The sequence below is a fragment of the Astyanax mexicanus genome, chromosome 9, assembly GCF_023375975.1.
Source record: "Astyanax mexicanus isolate ESR-SI-001 chromosome 9, AstMex3_surface, whole genome shotgun sequence".
Lineage (NCBI taxonomy): Eukaryota > Metazoa > Chordata > Actinopteri > Characiformes > Acestrorhamphidae > Astyanax > Astyanax mexicanus.
This window is the reverse complement of record NC_064416.1, coordinates 28782212-28802454: the sequence shown is the minus strand read 5'-3', so window position 1 is coordinate 28802454 and position 20243 is coordinate 28782212. Positions and strand designations below refer to the sequence as shown.

At 37.5% G+C, this 20243-nt stretch overlaps 1 protein-coding gene across 1 annotated transcript; it reads left to right on the top strand.

Annotated features, from left to right (window-relative positions):
* Positions 1 to 4100: 4100 nt before the first annotated feature.
* idh2 (isocitrate dehydrogenase (NADP(+)) 2) lies at positions 4101 to 19709 on the top strand. Its single transcript, XM_007254485.4, has 11 exons — positions 4101 to 4281; positions 9609 to 9700; positions 11368 to 11533; positions 11654 to 11814; positions 11929 to 12072; positions 15527 to 15663; positions 15887 to 16038; positions 16254 to 16366; positions 17093 to 17190; positions 17852 to 17944; positions 19302 to 19709. The coding sequence occupies exons 1-11, from the start codon at positions 4170 to 4172 to the stop codon at positions 19384 to 19386; spliced, it is 1353 nt and encodes a 450-aa protein (XP_007254547.3). The 5' UTR covers positions 4101 to 4169; the 3' UTR covers positions 19387 to 19709.
* The last annotated feature ends 534 nt before the right edge of the window (positions 19710 to 20243 follow it).

Genomic DNA, 20243 nt, shown 5'->3' with positions numbered 1-20243 from the left:
AACTGAGGTAATATTGACAGTCCCGAAATAGCTTTGTGTAGGCCTTCAGTCATAAGACATTTAAAACATTTAAAGATCAGGCTAGGCCAATGTGACTATTTTATATACTGTGTGTAAATATATAAATGTTATATACATTTTACTTGATTTACTTGATTTATTAGTACATATATCAAGGAAGTGTCTAATAGGAAACTGATTAGGAATTCATTAGACAAAATTGCTGCATTAAAATCTGCTTTTTATCTGTATATATAAATAATTAGCTGAAAGATACAAACACATTCATGGTGATTTAAAGTATGCCACCTCCATTTGAACTCAAATCAAGTTATGATTTTTTTTATTTGAAAATATGGGAAAGTCTGAGTTTGGAATCCAACATGGCTGCACTTCACAATAATTCAGCCCTTATAAAACCCACAATAGTATACAGTTCTTTTACACCTATATTTGTGTGTCAGTTGTACACACAGTGTGCAAAATACAGCATAATATATGTAATAGCATTATTATCAACTTGCATTACTAACAATGCTAACGTGGGTCATATTTTGGTTGGATTTGACACTAGTAAATGTTTTATAAACTAGTTGTGTTAAACACAAATGTTTTTTTTGTAATGTTTTAAAGTAGTGTACATTCACCTTAAAGTTTAAGTGGAACATCAGTGAACTCGGGTGTGAAGTTATTTCCAGTTTCAACATCCAAGGTAAATACAATAGACAGACTGGTGAACATGAGCATGTTTAATTAATTAAGATACAAATAAAGACATTCATAGTGATTTGTAGTGAAATCTGCCATTCAAGAGAAAATATACAAAACAGGAAATTTGGAAAAACCTGAGTTCCAAGCTGGCGATACCGCACATTAACAGTAGTAAAAGCTTTAATATTATACAGTTCTTTAGCACTTCTAATTGTGTGTCAGTTGTACCCACAGTGTACTATGCAACTTCTATCCGTGGACATGTTTGTATGGTGTCTCTTTTAAATAATGTAAAATTACATTTACAAATAACTTTAACATCTGAGGTACTTTCAGCATAAAAAAATGAATTTAGATTACAGTCAATGTAATTCACCATTTCACATCAAATGACTCTCCTCAATGTTTTCATTATGTTAAAATTTTTAAAATAGGTTATGGTTATTTTTATATTCTAAACATTTAAAATGGCTACATGGCATTTAAATAAGTAACACTCATCTACAGGCACCTACGCTAATGACTAATTAATTATGTTACCGGTAATGCTATTGACCTACAGACAGGCACCATGCTGGTGCCCTGTGCAAACATGCTATTGGCAGCAGTGTGAGAACACAGGGAACTCTTAGACCTTTGTGCCAGTGTCACAGGTGAATGGACACCACAGTGGAAAGCTTGGCCAAGCTGAACACAAACCTGCTGCCCAGAATAGGGTTTGTAGGACAAATGTCACTATAGTTCTCTTCATGCCAGGCTGTAGTTCCCTGAGAGACACGAGATATTCAGTAGTACTGACATTCCTTCACGTTCACTAATTCCTTTACCTATGAGATAAATCACAACCTCAGATAAGCAGCAAATCACACATTACACTTCCGGCTGAAATTCCATTGTTAACATACAGCTTGCCAACATTATTATGGTCACTTAGAGCTCCATGCTTTGTAATTCCATTCTTTGTGTTCTCAATTAAGCGACTCTTTTATTTACTTTAGGTAGCCAAGATCAGCAGATAAGTGAAGTCAAGATACGGACTTCACTAGAGGCATATCTTTTATGGCTGTAGTCAAAGGAATGTCAACATGTGAGCATCACCCAGCGAGCTATTTTACAAAACATGATTTCTCTGTCTAGCCACAAAACTTAAGCCAAGACTCTAACCTGACCAATAGGAGAGCTGAGGAAATGGTATTGTTGGACAGTCTTCACCTTTGGCCTTACATCTGGCTAGGGGCAGAACCCTGGTTTGTGAATTATGTTTTGTTATATATGTGTTAAAGAGGCAAACATAACAAACTGTAGAAAGATTGTAATACAATTAAAAGATAACTAACTCACTAATTCACAATCTCTGAAAAGCAGTTTTCACTAGTCTTTTATGAAATATTAACTAGTGACTGACAATTTCAGATACACGGATCTACAAAATCATTGTAACTAGATATGGTACCACTGTAATTGTGACTAAATTGTAATATGCCAACATTATTAAAACTCCATATAATAGAGAAAAGCTACATTATAAGATATCTTGCCTTTTTACTAGTAAGAACTACAGTATGTTGTAATAGAGTATTTATATTGAACAGTCTCTGAGAGAACAGTTACCCAGTTGGCGGGTTTAAGGCTGTATAGTGTATAGTCTGCTGGCTGGCTGTTGGTTGGGCTCAGCTCGGGTCATATGACTGCGCACGTGTCATTCCCTCGCTGAGTACGGCATCTCTCTCAGGCCGGGTAAATTTAGCTCCCTGCTTAACGACGAAACAACGGCATGCGGCTTTATTTTTACCTCCCACATCTCACAGTCCTCTCTATCGTTCGGTACACTATGGACACTGTTATGACCAAACATAATTCTGACAGAAACAAAGGTTAAACGAAGCAGAGACAGGTTTACAATGTCATCTGACATTTATGTAAAAAGTAACTAATCAGACACACATATACACAAAAAGAAAAAGGCAGAAACGCAGCAGACGAATTGAGATTACCGTAAACTCCGACTGGATTCTGTTGAACCGACTCGCAATAAGAGTCAAACTTAAGAAATGGTATAAAAATAATATTTTACTATATATACTCATAACATCAGAGGATAAGAAAATGCCACGTTGCAACATTTTATCAACCACCATTCTGAATACACTTTAATATTTTCTCTGTCGGATCAGAGAACCACACAGACTCGTATGATGGATATGATTCTATTGAACCGACTCGCAATACCAAGAGTCGAACTTGTTTGTGGAACCGGTTGAAACTATAAAAAACGCTATAAAACATGTTTCACTATTTAATCTTATAATATTAGAAAAGAGAACAAAAAAAATGACGCGTTGCAACATTTTATCAACCACTATTCTGAATAAACTCTGATATTTTCTCTGTAGGATCACAGAACCAAACAGACTTCCTCTTCTTTCTGATATGTGGCGGGTTACAGTTTGTCGCATTATTAATACGAGCATTACGGTTTAATCTCACATTGCTAACTACATACTACATTCAGAAACATAATGTCGAGAAATGAGGATCAATGTTTGCTTTATCTAAACACAAACAGCAACAGCAGACTTGCCGTGCCTGTTTGAGGAGATTACGAACTGTCTGGCTCTGCTAACGAAGCTGAACTGACTCGTATATGCAGGGTTGCCAGGTCCAACAAAAATATCCAGCTCAAAGTCAGTCTAAAACCCACCCAAACTAGCCCAAAACATCTGTCTGCCACACCTTCGAAGCAAATGGCAAAGTTTTGAGACTTAGTATTTTGTTTATAAGGGATTTATTGTCTATATTTCTATTTTCCTTAAAGTCATTAATAATATTGTAACATTAGTGTTTTATTGGTTATTTTATAACAATTTAATGTCCCAGTCAGGAACATTTAATAGTAACATAATTAGCAAAAAAAAAAAACTTTACTCAGTTCTGTTCTTGCTCCTCCTGAACTCTCTTCTCTCCTTTAACATTTTTTTCATCGCCTGGTGATTTTTTGAATATATGTGATTTCTCTCTCCGTAATTTTTAAAAGTAGCCTAAAACGCACCCCACCACCCCCGAATTTGCACCAGCGGCTGGATTTTTAAACAAGCTCAATTTAGAGGGAAAACCGTGAACCTGGCAACTCTGCGCACATGTGGCTATGAATCCTATGATGTGAATCGTTGAGTCAGTCGGAAGACTGATTCATTTAAACTGTCTGTTCAAAAGAATCGGTACAGTTGAGTGATCCGAACTTCTCATCACTACCAAGTATGTACCAAGGTTCACGGAGAGGCCGGACGCTGATTGGCCGCAGTGGAGAGAAAAAAGTCAGCGCTACGTTGAAGCTCCGCCCAGTTTCCTGGCTGTGACGTAGCCCCCGAGCCGAGGTTTATCGCTGCGCGCGGTAATCCGGCCCTTCCTTCGGTCGGAGTGAGAGTCGGTCAGCAGCTGTGAGCAAACGTCTGCGAAACATGGCAGGTTACCTCAAGGTCCTCAGCTCCCTCAGCCGTTCCGTGGCCGCTCTATCTAAAAGCCCTGCAGTCCTCGCCCCAGCTACGTGCCAGAGTTTGCAGCAGAGGAACTGTGAGTTTTAAAATAATTATAGCGTTACACAATTCATAACGTATTATTTGCCTAACTCGTCAAATATTGACTGTTAGCGTTGGATAGTTTATGTCTGGTGAGTTTTTAGTTTCTGGTGAAAAGGTGAATTATTGTTTGTGAGATTTAACGAAGCGTTTCTGAGTTGTAGGCGGCCGCTCGCTGTTTACAGCTGATTATGAATGAAACGGAAACATCAGCGTCTTTCGTTTTCCTCGTTGCTGTTTTTGCTTTATTTCTGGTTGCACTTAAAGCCCAAAACCTTAGCTAGCGTTAACCACTTAGCTTTACACGGGTTTGTTTTATTTATACAAACGTAATGGAAACATAAACCGAATCACCTCTGGAAGGACCAAACTAACGCTAGTAAAATATCTAGAAAATCCGCCGGGGTGTTCCGTCAAGTTATGCTGCCCATCGAGACGTGCGTCCTTAAGGTACTGCGCATGCGCTGACCTACACTTTTTTTGTTATTTCTCGTTGTTTTTTTTTTAAATAATTTTTTTATATACATTAAACAACCTGGACTCCTTGTCACTACATAGAAGTGTAAATGGAATTTAACAGATAATAATAATAATAATAATAATAATAATAATAATAATATTATTATTATTATTATTATTATTATTATTATTATTAACAATAATAATAAAAAACAATTTAATATTTACAAAAAATAGAGAAGCAGTTTGTAATGACCTATACCACGATACAGTAATTTATGCTATCCAAATAACGTTATACAAATCTAGATATACTGGGAACATGCTCTAATATAGTGCTTATTTTGTATTTGTACAGTTAAATAAATATATACGCTAGGGTAGCACGGTTTGACAGGGTAGCACAACTCGATAGAACACCAAGTCTCTACAGCTGCAGGAGAGGAGGAGAAGGGGAAGGAGGAGGCTAGCTCGGCTCGTTAGCTTAACGCTAGCCCCTCTCTCTTTGTCTGTCTAAAAGCTGCTGACACAAAAGCGCCCGTTTCCTCCGGGACGCGGTGAAGCCAGCGGACGTCAAATGAATACAAACAGGCGTTCAGAATCATCTAGTGCATAAAAACCCTGTACATATTAAAGTTGACACGTTTCACTTGAAACCGGCTTTTTTGGGTTCGTGTTTTAAGGCACGTCTCGTGACTTTTCTTCAGCAAATGGAGTAGGGGGATTGAATTATCAGAGCTGCTGGTTAACGCTAGCTATACTATAAAAATATGGCACCAAGCTGTCCAAATGGATCGTCCGTGTGCTTAAATTCACTCACTGTGTAATAAAAGCAGTTCACACGTCTGTTCAGCGAGGTTTATCAAGCCTTATCTCAAGGTCAGACGTTGAGGATGTCGGGCTTCCAGAGACTTGCAGCTCTAGCTATAACATTAGTCAGATGGTTTGCTAATATACAGGTTTATAGGTTAGTTAATTAGTTGACTAGAAGCTAGTTTTTGAGGACATAACTTTTCCCTGCAGCTTTGGCTTATACAAGCCACGTTTAGCTAAGTTACTTAAGCTAATACTACCTTTCTCAATACAAGCTGTAACTAGATATAAACTTACTGATTGAGAACTTAGTTACACTTCTTCTAAGAGGAATATTCTGCTTATCCCATTCAGTGTTAGCTAATGCTCACTCTCTCTGTTAGTTAGCTAGTTAAATCCCTGAGGCAGAGAAAGCCCTACAGACTTTGTCCTGAGCCCTCTTTGACTTTGAGTTGTGTGTGGGCCACTAGGGCAGATGAAGGGCAGAACAAGTTCCCTCCATGTCCCTGAGCTTTATTCACCTGCACTACAGAACAGTGAGGTCAATAGAGCGCTAATGTGTACTGTTTTTAGAAAGCAGTTTCTATGGAAGTTGTCTCTATAGAGGAAGACTTGGTTGAGTTAGTTTTTGTGTTTAAATCGGTTACTGGTTTCTGGTTAGTCCTCATCGCCGTTGTTGTTGTTGTTATTGAAAGTGTTTTTTCTTTTCAACTCTTGAGTTGTCGGGTTGCTTGTAGGTTAAATGTGAAGTGGCATTACATTTTGTGCTGTATTATTAGCTCTGTTTTGCCTTCATAAAGTCTCTGGCAGTGATACAGGAACTCTCTTATTCCAGTCACAAGACGCAAGGGGTTGACTTTCCCAAGCATATTTGCTTCTAGTACTGAGAGGTGGGGAAAAAAACTTTTGATTTAAAATTAGATTTTTTTTTTGTGTTTGGGTAGAATATTAAACTGCATTGCCACCAGGTACCAAAAGCTGCATGATCTTGGCCTGTGCTCTTTGATTGGAGAATGGGTGATGGCTTCATTTGCAAATCAGTTGTAGGTGGTTGTAGAAACCTGGCTTTTAGTAGCATTGACTTTCCATTAGCAGGTGGCTCTTCCCCTTTTCCCGCTTTGTCAAGGTCTGTGTGTGATCGTTTCATGATATCATTATCATTTATATTGTGCTTTTCTGTTGGCCTCTGTTCTGTATTTCTGTTTTTAACACAGCAGAAGTTGTATGACTTGGTGTGCTATGTGTTAGGATTGGATGGATTTGTGTTTAAAATTGTGAGCACTGACAGTGTGGGGCCCCACTACACACAAAATAGTTCTGTTGTTCACTGTGAATACCAGGGGTTGTTTCATTCATTCATTTGTTTTCAGTCATGGTCTAACCATGAATGAGTGTTGGACTTGTATCAGCAGTTCATGGGAAAGTTCTTGTGTGTAGTTGAGCAAATTCTTCAATAATGAGATTCCTGAAAATCTGCATTGGGAAGAAACAGATTTGAGTCTTCAGCAGTTCATCGTTCTCTTAGCTACAGCTACAAGTTGGCTCATGCCTGTAAGCCCGGCGCAGCTAGCCTACGTGCAGAGCTCCAGGATTAATTCCCCATGCAGCTGAAAGCACTGAATTCACTGCTGCTCTGAAGAGGGGACTGAAGCATGCTTACATAATCATGGCTGTTTGTCCAGCTTACCCCCTCCTCTTCTCCTCTCCTCCTCTCACCCTGCAGTGTCTACTTGTTCTGATCATCAATTTGCTTATTTTTCCTTCGGTTCCCTGTTTTTCTTTTGTATCCCTCTCTGTGCTCATGCTTGTTTTTGAGTCTGAAAGACCCTACCCATAATGCAGTGCACATGGCACAGTTGCGCTGTATGAAAGATGAGCCTGCTTGGCTGTCCTCTGCTACATTACCCTGAACATGGCTGCCTACATGGCCAAGGAGATTAGTCTGCACCTTGCTCAAGTACACATTTTAGAGGGCACATGATATGCAGGACTTGTGCAAATAAAATTGTAAAAAAAAGTAACCCATGCATAGATTTAAAGAAGGTGGTGTATTTAGACTGTGGAGACTAAAGGTCTAATTTGTTTAGACCTATGGTTTTGCCCTTGAAATTCCATCTGAAAATGTAGTTTTGTTATTTAACCAATTTGATATGCTCTTTCTTATGTTGTTGCCTTTCCTGGATAGTCTTTTCATTTTTATTTATGTATGTAGCAAGTTTTCCATCATAAACCTAGCACACACATGCAAGGTTTTGCCCAGATTTCAGAATGTATACAGTAAATTATACAAATGTTCTTAAGATACTTGAGAGATGTATATACCATAACAGATTTCCAAGGATGCTGTAGGCATGTCATATGGTCTTGGCACGTATTTAAAAGCACCATCAGCTTGTTCGGCTTGTTGTAGAGGGTGTGTAGAAGTGTTACTTCAATACACACAAGAGGTGGGGGTTGTGACATAACTCATCTCTATATGCAGTACCAACCAAAAGATTGGAAACTGGCTCTTATCAGGACTGCCCCAGAAAAGGAAGACCAAGAGTTACCCCTGTTGTAGAGGATAAGTTCCCCAGAGTTACCAGCCTTAGAAACTGCAAATTGCTATATTTCACTGGTTTTGCAAGCTGCACTGGGGGTTTATTCAGATGCTAATATATTCTGACTTATGAATAGAAAACTACAAAAATTACAACTATGCTCCCAAAGTCATATTTTATATACATTATATCATTTGAATAGGCTGGCATTGTTTATAGCTAAGGTGTGTTAAGATATCTGTTGTAAATTCACATGAGACGGACAGTGTTTCACAGTGTCCTTGTAAAAGTCATGCAGCCTTATCTCTAGACTTTTACCTCATAAGTTTTGACTGCAGTATGCTCTCCTTCCTCTGTACCTGAACTTTAGGTGAAGCAAGACTGTGACCAACTCCCCTGCCAGGGTGTGGGTCTTGTTACTCACTTCTTGGCTTCATTTTCATTCTCAATGCACAGTAGACTGAGTTTAAAAACAACCACACTCTATTTAAGCAAAATATATAATTTAAAATATTATACAATTTTAAAATGGCCAGTTGTCTATCTTGGCAAGACTGTTTAGGGCAGATGAATAATTTCTAAAAATACAGTGCCTAAATTGATTACTTGACTTAATGAAACCTTTGGTGACACAGTGGTTCAGTAATGCTTAAATGTGGGAGAGATGTACAGTAGAACAAAACGTGTGTCAGCCAAGCCATATGGTTTTGTCAGTTAACAGATAAGTTAACAGGTCTTCCTGTGAGAAGCCCACTCCCCAGCTTTAACGAGATACAGTCACTTGCATCTGTTCTATACAAATGCAGCATATTATATATAAACGTGCATGTTGCAGATTTTAAGCAAGTTAGAATGAGCAAGTTCTGTCCAGTGTATGTAGGGCACTGTGGAATCAGTCTTTTAAAATTTTTATTTATTTATTATTATTATTATTATTTTTAAGCCTGTTCTGTTTTTTTTTTTTTTTGGTCACACAATTTTTAGGTTTTAAAATGCATAGAATTAGGCACAAATGGGATCAAATAAACTTTGTATATATTGAAACTCTTGTAATTAAAATGTTCTGATTCTGATTTTGTATTTTCTTGTTTGTAGCTGATGTCTTTGTTTTATTTATGTCTAGCCAATCAATCAAAGCTAGCCTACTTTTATAATGGATGAGTACTCGAAGTACGCCCTTTAAAGAGGTTCAGGTTTGAAATGTAACTTTTTTTCCATTTATTTGTTCCTGTAGATGTACTGAAATATATAATTATATAATAATGTGTATAGAATATTGTCACGGTCTGGAAAAATATGTTTTCAGAAATACGAGAGAAGGAAAGACCTCTTGATTGTAAATGAGTCATCAGTCTGTTGAAAAGAACAAATGGCAGGAAAAAAATATGTATTTAAATATTTTCAGTGGGATCATTTTATGGTCTTGTAGCTACTAAAATGTGTTGTGTGCATGTGGTCCATATTCATAAAATAGAAAAACTTAATTCCTTTTCTGTTCTCCTCCTTATAGATGCTGACAAACGCATCAAGGTGGCTCAGCCAGTGGTGGAGATGGACGGAGATGAGATGACCAGGATCATCTGGGAGTTCATCAAAGAGAAGGTGTTTAAAAATTGAGAGTCAGAGAATGGGAATGGGGGAGGGGAAAGTGACTGCAAACTGTGTGAGGGAGGGAGGGAGGGAGGGAGGGAGGCAGGCAGGCCGAGTGGTCTATTTTTATATCTGCGGCAGAGTGAGAAAGAACAAGCGAGCAGCAGACAGTGAGAGAAAAGGCACACAGTAAAATGGGGCGAGGACGAATCAAAAGGAGGAAAATGATGTATGAAACCTACAGAGGAAGTGTGTAGGACATGCCTGAATGCAGTTCTGATGATGAGGTGTGCAAGGTGAGGGTGAGAGGGAGAGCTAAAGGATTATCACTGTAATAAAATGGGCTAGGGCTATAGTCGGTCACAGACTGGGTGACTGCCCTTGAGAATCAGCAGATGGTAAACTGGCTCTTAATATGACGTGTCCTGGGTTAAAATTCTGCTGGCTCAAACGGAGAGCATGAAGTTGCCACAGGCATGCTTTTTATCTAAGCAGCAAATAATGCTTTCAAACTGGAGATTAGAAAATGTGATACAATTTTGTATCAGTGGTTGCTAATGCGTAATTACAATGTTAGAGTTGGTTGTAATTTCTCTGAAACTGACACCAATAAATCCCCAATTATTGATATTTTCTTATTTAGGAATATTCTTAGGAGTAAAATCACAGTATTGTGATATCATTTTGGGAAACATATTTGGATGTATTGTGGTCAGTTAAATTTTTAACTTTGAGTCTTATGCTTCTGAGAAGTTTCAGAAATTCAGTTGTATTTTCAGTTTGTATTTTATTTAAGTGTGTTTGTGTAAAATTAACTTTTTTGTTTTTTTTACTTGGTTATTATATTTTAGACAGTGTTTACTTTGGAACTAGAACACAACAAAGAAATCAGAGTACATAATTCAGGAAGAGGATAAATCCTGCACCTAACAGCTAGGTTAAATTTGAGGACAAATTCCTTCCCCCTTACTCTACTCTTCTCTAACTACATAGCATTAGTAACCTCAGACACAGGTTGCTGTGACCTTTTAAGATTTGATCATCAATGTTTGACACAAATACGAAACGCACAACCTTCCCTTCACAAAAAAAAAACAAATCACCCACGATGCTGCAAGCTCTTAACAGGGGTTATCAGAAAAATAAATTGGATGTATTACTTTGTTTAACAAATTTTAATATAAACTTGAGCGGGATGGTTAAGTCTCTTATTTTTGACCTGGTGCTTGTTTTTAATACTATACTTCTCTTGATAAACCATTGTCACCAGGGTAACAATGCAAATACCATTTTAAAAATACATATATTAATATATCTAGGGTTGTGGTGTCTCATAGTTGTTCCCAACATCATCCACTAAAAAATAGTAAAAGCCAGCAATACTTGCTGACTGGAGAATTTCCTATTTATTAGAGATACCAAAAAATAAATAAACAAATGATTCGTTTTGGCAATCAGAGGACGAGACAAAAGTTAATAACGTTCCAGTTTTCAAAACGCACATAATTACAAAACAGCCAATGAGAACACCCAAGTAATGAAGGTCATATAATCAGCCAATGAGAGGCTGACAGCTCAATTCCACAGGGGAACCACTTCCAATCCTTCTGAAATTCCCCATAATCATCTATTACAGCAGTGTGTTGATTTGCATAACTGTTTGCGTTTGCTTTACCCAGCTTATCCTGAGCAACGTTGATGTGGACCTGAAGTACTATGACCTGGGTCTACCTTACCGTGACCAGACCGACGACCAGGTCACTATCGACTCTGCCTTGGCCACCAAGAAGTACCATGTTGCTGTCAAATGCGCCACCATCACTCCTGATGAGGCTAGGGTTGAAGGTGAGGTTTGATTTTGTTTTCAGAGTATAATATAAAAGCTGAATGAAGTTGTGAATGATCTTGTGAAGTAATTAAGAAGTGTTTTATTGCCTTGAATAATTTTGTTGTTGTTTAACTTAGAATTTAACCTGAAGAAAATGTGGAAAAGCCCCAATGGTACCATCAGGAACATCCTGGGTGGCACAGTCTTCCGTGAGCCAATCATCTGCAAGAACATTCCCAGGCTAGTTCCTGGTTGGACACAGCCCATCACAATTGGCAGACATGCATTTGGTGACCAGGTCTGCTATTTTTGCTTCCTGTCCTCTTATTATAATGTATAATTATGATGTCTGAATTGCAATGTCTGTCTGTCTAACATCTGTACTTATGTAATTTCATCTTCTGTTTTACAGTACAGAGCAACAGACTTTGTCATCAACAAACCTGGCAAATTTATGATCAACTTCATCCCATCCGACGGGAGCAAAGGTCAACAGTGGGAGGTGTACGATTTCCCAGCCGGTGGCTGTGGAATGGGAATGTACAACACCGATGAGGTATGAACTGTGTTTTCATACATTCTGTACATTCTAATTCATATTGCAAAAAGAAAGCAAATGTGTAATTTCTTAAGTGTTGTACTTTTGGTTGTGTATTGTGTATATGTTATTGGGACCTAGAATTACTATTTCGCTTTGTATCTCAGAGCATATTGTGTAAAGCTGGTTTTACAGACCTTACTATTTGTCTTACCAGTTTTTACCAGCTGTAACCACTGACCTATTAACCCTTATGGTTATGTGCCTTCATGACAAGCAGTTAGGGTTTTTTATTATTAATAATTCATCCATACATTTTAACTCAATTCATCCAAAGACAGACAGTCAACATTTGTCTTCCTCTGATAATAACCCACATAGAACACACACACACAGAGGTGCTGGTGAGCACACATGCACAGAGTGGTGGCAGCTATCGCTGACCACCTAAGGTCCTGCTCAAGAGCTCAGCAGTGGCAGCTAGGAAAACCTGGAAATCAGACCCACAATATTGTCATCAGTTATCCAGTGTTCTAACCACCAAGCCACCACTGCTTTCACACTATAAACCATCCTTAATTATTCTTTTAGTTTTGGGCTCTTCTTTTGGGAATCCTTCTAAAAGAAAAAGGACTGTGCCCACAGTTTAAATAGCATTACAGACAAAAAAGATCCTAAAATAATTAAGCTTATCTTAAGCATGGGGTGAATGTGACTTTCAGTTAGAGCAATTTGAGGTTATAATCATACTACTTATGTCTAGAATAAGTTCACATTGTGGGAGAAGATGATTATCACTTTAGTGTTTCTAATTTGGGCAACACTTTCTACACATTTAATCAGTGCATGCTTAAATGTTGTAGGCTAGAGTGGAATATATATATATATATATATATATATATTCCACTCTAGCCACTCTAATTTCCACTCTAAATATTTTTTTTTAAATAATGCATTTAATAGATATGCAAGGCCCTGCGGATCAATCACAGCTGCGTCACGTGGTTATATTTCCAGAGAGGTGCTTCCAGTGCATTAGCTTGTTATGCTACTTGACAAAGCTGTCCCAGTGTTGATTCAAATTAAACTGAACTAAACAGAGTAATTTTCAAACAATAACTACAAAGACAACACCAGCACTCCATACACCACTAAACAGATATGAACACATTAATAAACACTGATAAATAAATCATGAACACGATAAATAAATGATGTTCGTTGTAAAGCCTTGAACCATCCAAATCCACTTCTGTGTTCTCCTCAACTCTGCACTCTAATTGCTGGAGCATTCTGATTGGTGCTTGAGCAGACCACTGTCTGGCCATGAGCTCAGCATGTGAATGAAGTGTGAATTTCTTAACACAAACAGGGGGATATGGCGGTATGTGAAAAAAGCATACCGGTTCAAAGTTGCCCTACCGTATGAACCGGTATACAGTCCAGCACTAACCTAAGATAACCTGAATCTGACCCATTGTCATTATTGAGTGACTTGTCTGTCGAAAGTAGAGGTCTATATTTAGTTCTGCACTTTACTTTTTTTTTTTTTTTTTTTTTAATCTTCCTGACCTGACACTGGGTCACATCTCATTTGATAATCATCTGCCATAATGTCTGGTTAAAGAACCTGCAGGAAGCTTGCAAGTGTTCAGTTCAAACATGAGACAAGACTGCCCCCTGCCAGAATTCAGGAGGGAGAGCCAGCTCTGTTTCTGGATCAGGTCCAGTGGGAGCTCTATATCAACGTTTTATTTAAATATAGATGTTTTGATGCTGTGATGTGAAGGCTTTTGCAACTATTGCGTTCAGAAAAGGCAATCCTACAGTAAAAGACTGCAAACTATTGAGCAGTTAGCTGGATACATTTCCCTATATAAGTTAGTATTGTCTGTTGTAACATTCTTTTTGTTGTAAAATTTTGGTTTGCTCTACAATCAATATTTTTTTTATAGAAACACAGGTATTCTAAACTCCCTAAGACTCACAATATCATGGGCAACATATTGTAATATTGTATCAGGAAAGGTTTTTAAAATATTCCCACCTCTATTATATTAAGTTGATTGCTCGATAAGGATCATTAGTTTAACCCTTTCTGTGAGTAAGACAGAAATGAGCCATTTTACAGAGCAGAGTACAAAGCTGGTTTAGCGCCTGCAGCTGCCTGCAAACTCCTTCTAGTAGTTGAACAGCATCAGCATGCAGCGTCCTGTGATCAAGAAGCCTCCTGCAGAGCTGCTGTAATCCTTAATTGCATGTACAATTTGATAATCTAACTAGATGCATTTTGACCAATCACATATTGCCTGACAATTGGCTGGTACAGTACATAGCTTTGTTCTCATTAGTCCTAGTTGTGGAAAGTGCAGGCAATGGATTGTTAAATTGAAGTATCTGGATTCTTTTAGAATAGTCTCATTCCTTTCTTAAAGACAATATAAAAATGTCTATCAATGCTAGATTAATAAACACAATATTAAGTTGAGTCCAGCATGCAGAATCAACAGTAGTTCCATGATTGATCGTTTTTCCCTCACGAGGAGCAAGTTTTTGATAAATCAGTCAGCTGCACCAGCAGTTACCTGTAATATGAGCCATGTTGACCTTGTTTCAAAGAATGGCTGAAGCCGTCTGTCCCTACTTTCTTGTGGAGGTCTTCCGACCAGGTTATACTGGTGAAGATTCTGATTGGCTTGTGATGCAGTGCCCTTAAAATCGGGGTTAAAGGCGTGTCCTCCCCTCTCTGATTTAATCAGCTTCACCATTGCTCAACACAGTTGGAGGTTAGTTAGCTTTAGACATTTAGAAGTCATTTTGTTGCCCTAAGCTAGTTTAAAGCTCTAGTCAGTAAGACATGTATAAAGTTCTGCACTTACTTTTTATTACAGCATTTCCTTGAATTGTTGAATTCTGAAATGCCATTAGTAAAGTTGGAAAGTCTAAGAGTTTTTTCAGTTTGTATTGTACTCAAATGCTTCATAGGCTATTTTATTTATATATATATATATATATATATATATATATATATATATATATATATATATATATATATATATATATATAATATAATTCTGTTGGGTTTTGCCATGTGAATAAATCTGTCCCTGAAATGACATGCACATGCACACTGATAACATATCTGCAGAGGTGACCTGCACAGACCTGTTATAAAGTAGATCGGTCACTGGCTGAGAGGTGACTGGGAGGGTTTGTAACGTTAAACATGGCATCAGTTTACAGACAGACCTGTCTTTAAACAGAAAGAGCCAATCAGCTTGCTGTCTACACTGCAGGAAACGAACATGCTAGTCTTCCTCTGTTGTTTTAATGATGCAAGCCAATGTGAGCATTCAGGCCTTTAGAATGTTGTTGGGTTTTCTTACTACTTCCCCTTTTGGTCATGTCTTTCTGCAAACATTTGTATTTTTTAACTAACTTGACTTGCCTCTTTCGTTTTTTCCTCTTCCAGTCGATCACTGGCTTTGCTCACAGCTGCTTCCAGTATGCCATTCAGAAGAAATGGCCTCTGTACATGAGCACCAAGAACACCATCTTGAAGGCTTATGATGGACGCTTCAAGGACATCTTCCAGGAAATCTTTGAGAAGTCAGTATAACATTTTATTACGTTGTTATGCTTATGTGCAGGGTGATCAGTCTTAAGTGAAAGCATTTATCTAGCTCAAAAATGATTTACTCCTCTATTTTATTGAAAATCTAAATGTTTTCAAGATGACATTTGCTGACATCTAGTGGTCATTCAAGTAATAATTATTTTCCAAACTAAAACCCTTTCAACTGTGTGTGATATGATGCTGATCTTTTTGCAGGAACTACAAACCTGAGTTTGACAAGTTGAAGATCTGGTATGAGCACAGGCTCATTGATGACATGGTGGCTCAGGTTCTGAAGTCCTCAGGTGCTTTTGTTTGGGCCTGCAAGAACTACGATGGAGATGTGCAGTCAGACATCTTGGCTCAAGGTGAGTGTGTCCTACACACCATACCACCATATCTGATTTTAAGTGCACTGTTTTGGACTGTAAACTCAAACTCATGGCCAATTTGGCTGTTTATGTATTGCTTCTCCTCCAGTTAAAACTTAAACAGCTTGAGAGTATGCTGTCTTGTTCAAGTGTGTACCCTAATAGGATCGGTTGTACAGTATTATGAGTGTTAATTGGATTTTTGTCAACAGGTTTTGGCTCTCTGGGTCTGATGACCTCTGTGCTTGTGTGTCCTGATGGGAAGACCATTGAGGCTGAGGCAGCACACGGCACAGTCACCAGGCACTATCGTGAGCATCAGAAGGTCAGTGGCTTCTGGTTTCTGTGTATATACAGAAATGGATAAAGTCTGTTCATTTATTTTTTACAGCCTATGTTCTAGCGAGAAAAACTGCAGAATCCTCAAAAGTCTTTTATTTGTCTCCCAAATGACTTAAAAATGCCACAAAAAGCCATTACATTTGTCTTTATAGTATTTTACAGGTTTTCCTTTTTATATATAGGTTAGCTTATTGATTTAATTTGAAGTGAAATCAGCAGTGTTATTTATGGTTCTGAGGCATGCTATTTTCACATTATGTTAATTACCTGCTTTTTGCTAGTGGAGACTGAACTGTAGGCTTGGGGGATGGATATTCCCAGTTTTGCTCTGGACAGTTTTTTCAGTGCAGCAGTTTGTGTAAAACTGTTTGTTTGAAATATTGTTCATCTGCAAATACAGGAATCTCAAGCCTATTGTAAAGTCTGTAAACTGCTGTAAATTACCCACAATAAAGTGCTGATGTTTCATGGGTAAGATTTTGGGCTTAGTCTGCCATCTAGTGGTGTTGCAGGTTATGACAGTTTTCCTTTTAAGGGTTTTTTATTTATTTATTTATTTATTTACTTACTTACTTGCCCTTTTTAATATGACCGTGGCAATAATCTTGTATACCTTTTTTCTCCACATTTAATTTCTTTGTGTTTATTTTTCTTCCTTTCTCTCCTCTCTCCCCTCTCTCTTCCCCTCTCTCTCAATCTGTACCATTAGGGAAGGCCAACCAGCACTAACCCAATTGCCAGCATCTTTGCCTGGACCAGGGGACTGGAGCACAGAGGCAAGCTGGATGGAAACCCAGACCTGATTAGGTGAGTGTGGGTTTTTGCATCAAGGCTTATGTTCTGAGTGAGCAGGAAAACAGTCTTGATGATTACTCTGTACAAGTGTTTAACTAAAGGCCAAGAAAGTGGTAATGGCCTGGATTGACATCTGCTAGTTAAAGAAGTAAGTTTTGACATCCCCAGTTAATTACATTGCATTAACAGTGGTTTGAAGACAAGCATTTGGCCAGTTGTATGTAGTAGAAGCATGTGCTAGTGTTCACCCAAGTTTGCTTGAATGTATTTATATGTCCACATATAGATAATTTTATTATCTAATTAAAAATACAGATCTCTTGATAATAATTAAATTGTTTATGCATTAACCAGACCATTATTTAGACTGTTCAAAATGTTCTGTTCTCTCCGAAACAGTAATTAGAATTTCATTGTTCATTTGAAATAATTTGCTAAGATTAAACATGCTAGGTATAACATGGATGGTGCATTTACCTTAATACCAATGTAAAGAGCCTCTGTTCTTTGAGCAACCAAATTCAAATACTGTCCACATTAGAAAAGCTACCAATTTTAAAGTTTGAGCACTGCGATTAGTTCTGTATCCTACAGTATCGTTTTCTCCTCACACGTTTAATGGGTTTAGTGAGTAGTGATGTCTGCTGCTCTAATTGTCCTCTTATCCCCCCAGGTTCTCTCAAACTCTGGAGAAGGTGTGCGTGGACACCGTGGAGAGTGGGGTCATGACCAAGGATTTAGCTGGCTGCATTCATGGCCTGTCTAAGTAAGTTCACTATTTCCCCTCAGTCCACAGAGAATGGCTCGTGTGATGGCTTCAGTGTAGCCGCGCATGATGTCCCTCCATAGCATATTTGGACTGTCTGATTCTGATATTATTCCTACAGTAAGTTTTGCAGGTGTCGACATAACTTTGAACCTGTAGTGTAGATAACTGTAAAAAGTAAAATGCACCGGTGTACGAGCTAAAACTAAAGTCAAAAGATTTTATGGGGGTATTTTTGCCTTTTGTAGTAATTGCAAAGTATCTGCATTTTTTAACATACAGTAGTTGTTAGATTATTAGATTATTATTAGATTCACCTTCCTCAGCAATGTGGGCCACCTGTGTGGTTCAGTACGGTTTCTTGCATAAATATAATTACATAAAATGCCCACAAGTATACTAAGGCTAGTGTGGCGAGCATGATTGGCAGAACGGAAAAATAAAAACCTACATCTTAAGACAATACTTTTGCGCAGTGGAATACAATTATTTTTCAACATCTATATTAACTAATTAATTAATTTGAGTAGTTAAAAATATTCTGCAAACAAAAATGGCACATTTTTGGTGCTTGGCCAAATAAATGATACTAAACAATATTGTTTATATATATATATATATATATATATATATATATATATATATATATATATATATATATATATATATATATATATATATATATATATATATATATATATATATATATAATTGATTGTAGTTAAATTTATTTTTTTTATTTAATTGCATCTTCAATTTCAAGTATTAAATTTAACTTTCAGCAGACCTTAACAATTATACCCATGAGTTTCTAACCCCAGTATTTCTAGACAGTATGAAGTCAGGTCCCTTTTGCAGCTCCAAGAGCAGTGTTAAGTGAAGTTCAGTGTGCTTTTTAGAACCAGCCATTCGTTATATTTAAGCCGGACTGGATAGTTCGACATTTCAGTCCTGTCTTACTAAAGTCCAGCATGCTTTTCTACACCTGTTACAATGGGAATGAAAAACCTGAATTCAGTGATTGTGTGTCTAGTACTTCTATTCATGTAATTTATGTATTATTTATGTATAAACTTTAATCTACATGGAGTGATGTTTGTGCTTGTCTATAACTTGAGGAAAGTTAGCATTGGCTATCAGCATCGATAACACTTTACCACCAGTTATTTAAACTATTTACTCTCAAAGCAAACAGTGTAAAGTGCAGTTTGTTTCACATTTGTGTGTAGATTTAATAATAATTTTTGGATTTAGTTTTTTAGTTTAGTGTTTTGGATTTTTAGTGGCTTACCTACATACGAGTGTCTGCTGCTACTTTACTAATTATTGATTTTTATTTCCATTTTTTTTGCCACAGTGTGAAGCTCAATGAGCATTTCGTCAACACCACAGACTTCCTGGACGCAATCAAGACCAACCTTGACAAGGCCCTGGGTAAATGAAGGAACACAGGAGGCCGGTGAAAAGCGTCTTGTCTTTTTTTTTGTACCTCATTTTTAACTTAAAAGGTCATGATAACCACAAGCATTAAGCCTGAAGGGATAAGTTAAAATAACAAAAGCTAGAAGTTCTCTGTGTAGCAGTGCTGTTTGGATATTCTGTTGGCTGACGTGTTGGAGCCATCAGTCCACTCCATCATCCATCTCACAACTCCAAGGTTTTATTTTTGTAAGATGAAGTACTGTATGTCCATACTGTATTATATCATGAAAAAAAATGATAAAGGGCCATTTCAGAAACCCTCTAATAAATTTGTTTAAACCTCTCTTCTTGCACTATTTATATAAACATGACACCAGTTTTTTTTTTAAAGGCAAATAAATGTATTAATATACAGTATAGTCTAGAGCACAACATTTAACATAGAACTCTATCAACAGCATATACACAATGATGTGCAACACAAGAATGAAAGCTTATACAAAACTAAACCGTGAATCGCCTTTCTCTCATAATAATGGCTCAAGCCTGAAGGACACAATTTGAAACAGCAGAATTCACACAATTTCCCCCCTTATTTCCTTTTTTTTTGGGTAATGTGCTGCATTAACATAACGAAGCATTGGCTGTTCGGATGGACAGCAGACAGAAGTGTCTGTGTAAAGCTAAGCAGAAATATAACGCAGTACATTTGTAAATTTTCTCAATCACTCTGTGCCATTTCTCTGGCCCTGTCGCTTGTCTGCAGACTGTCGTTCATCACTTCAGAGGTGTGCACGGCAATGATGGATTGCACACTCTCTTGCACACGAGGACCGTTAATATTTCTGTCCAAAGATTTTCAGGGCATCGTCTTCAC

What these genes read in the sequence shown, in the direction of transcription:
- idh2 (XM_007254485.4), top strand. Translation starts at nt 4,170, where the DNA reads ATGGCAGGTTACCTCAAGGTCCTCAGCTCCCTCAGCCGTTCCGTGGCC. An exon ending in GAATGTACAACACCGATGAG is followed by an intron (nt 12,073 to 15,526) that starts GTATGAACTGTG and finishes TTCCTCTTCCAG; the next exon opens with TCGATCACTGGCTTTGCTCA. An exon ending in GGAAACCCAGACCTGATTAG is followed by an intron (nt 17,191 to 17,851) that starts GTGAGTGTGGGT and finishes TTATCCCCCCAG; the next exon opens with GTTCTCTCAAACTCTGGAGA.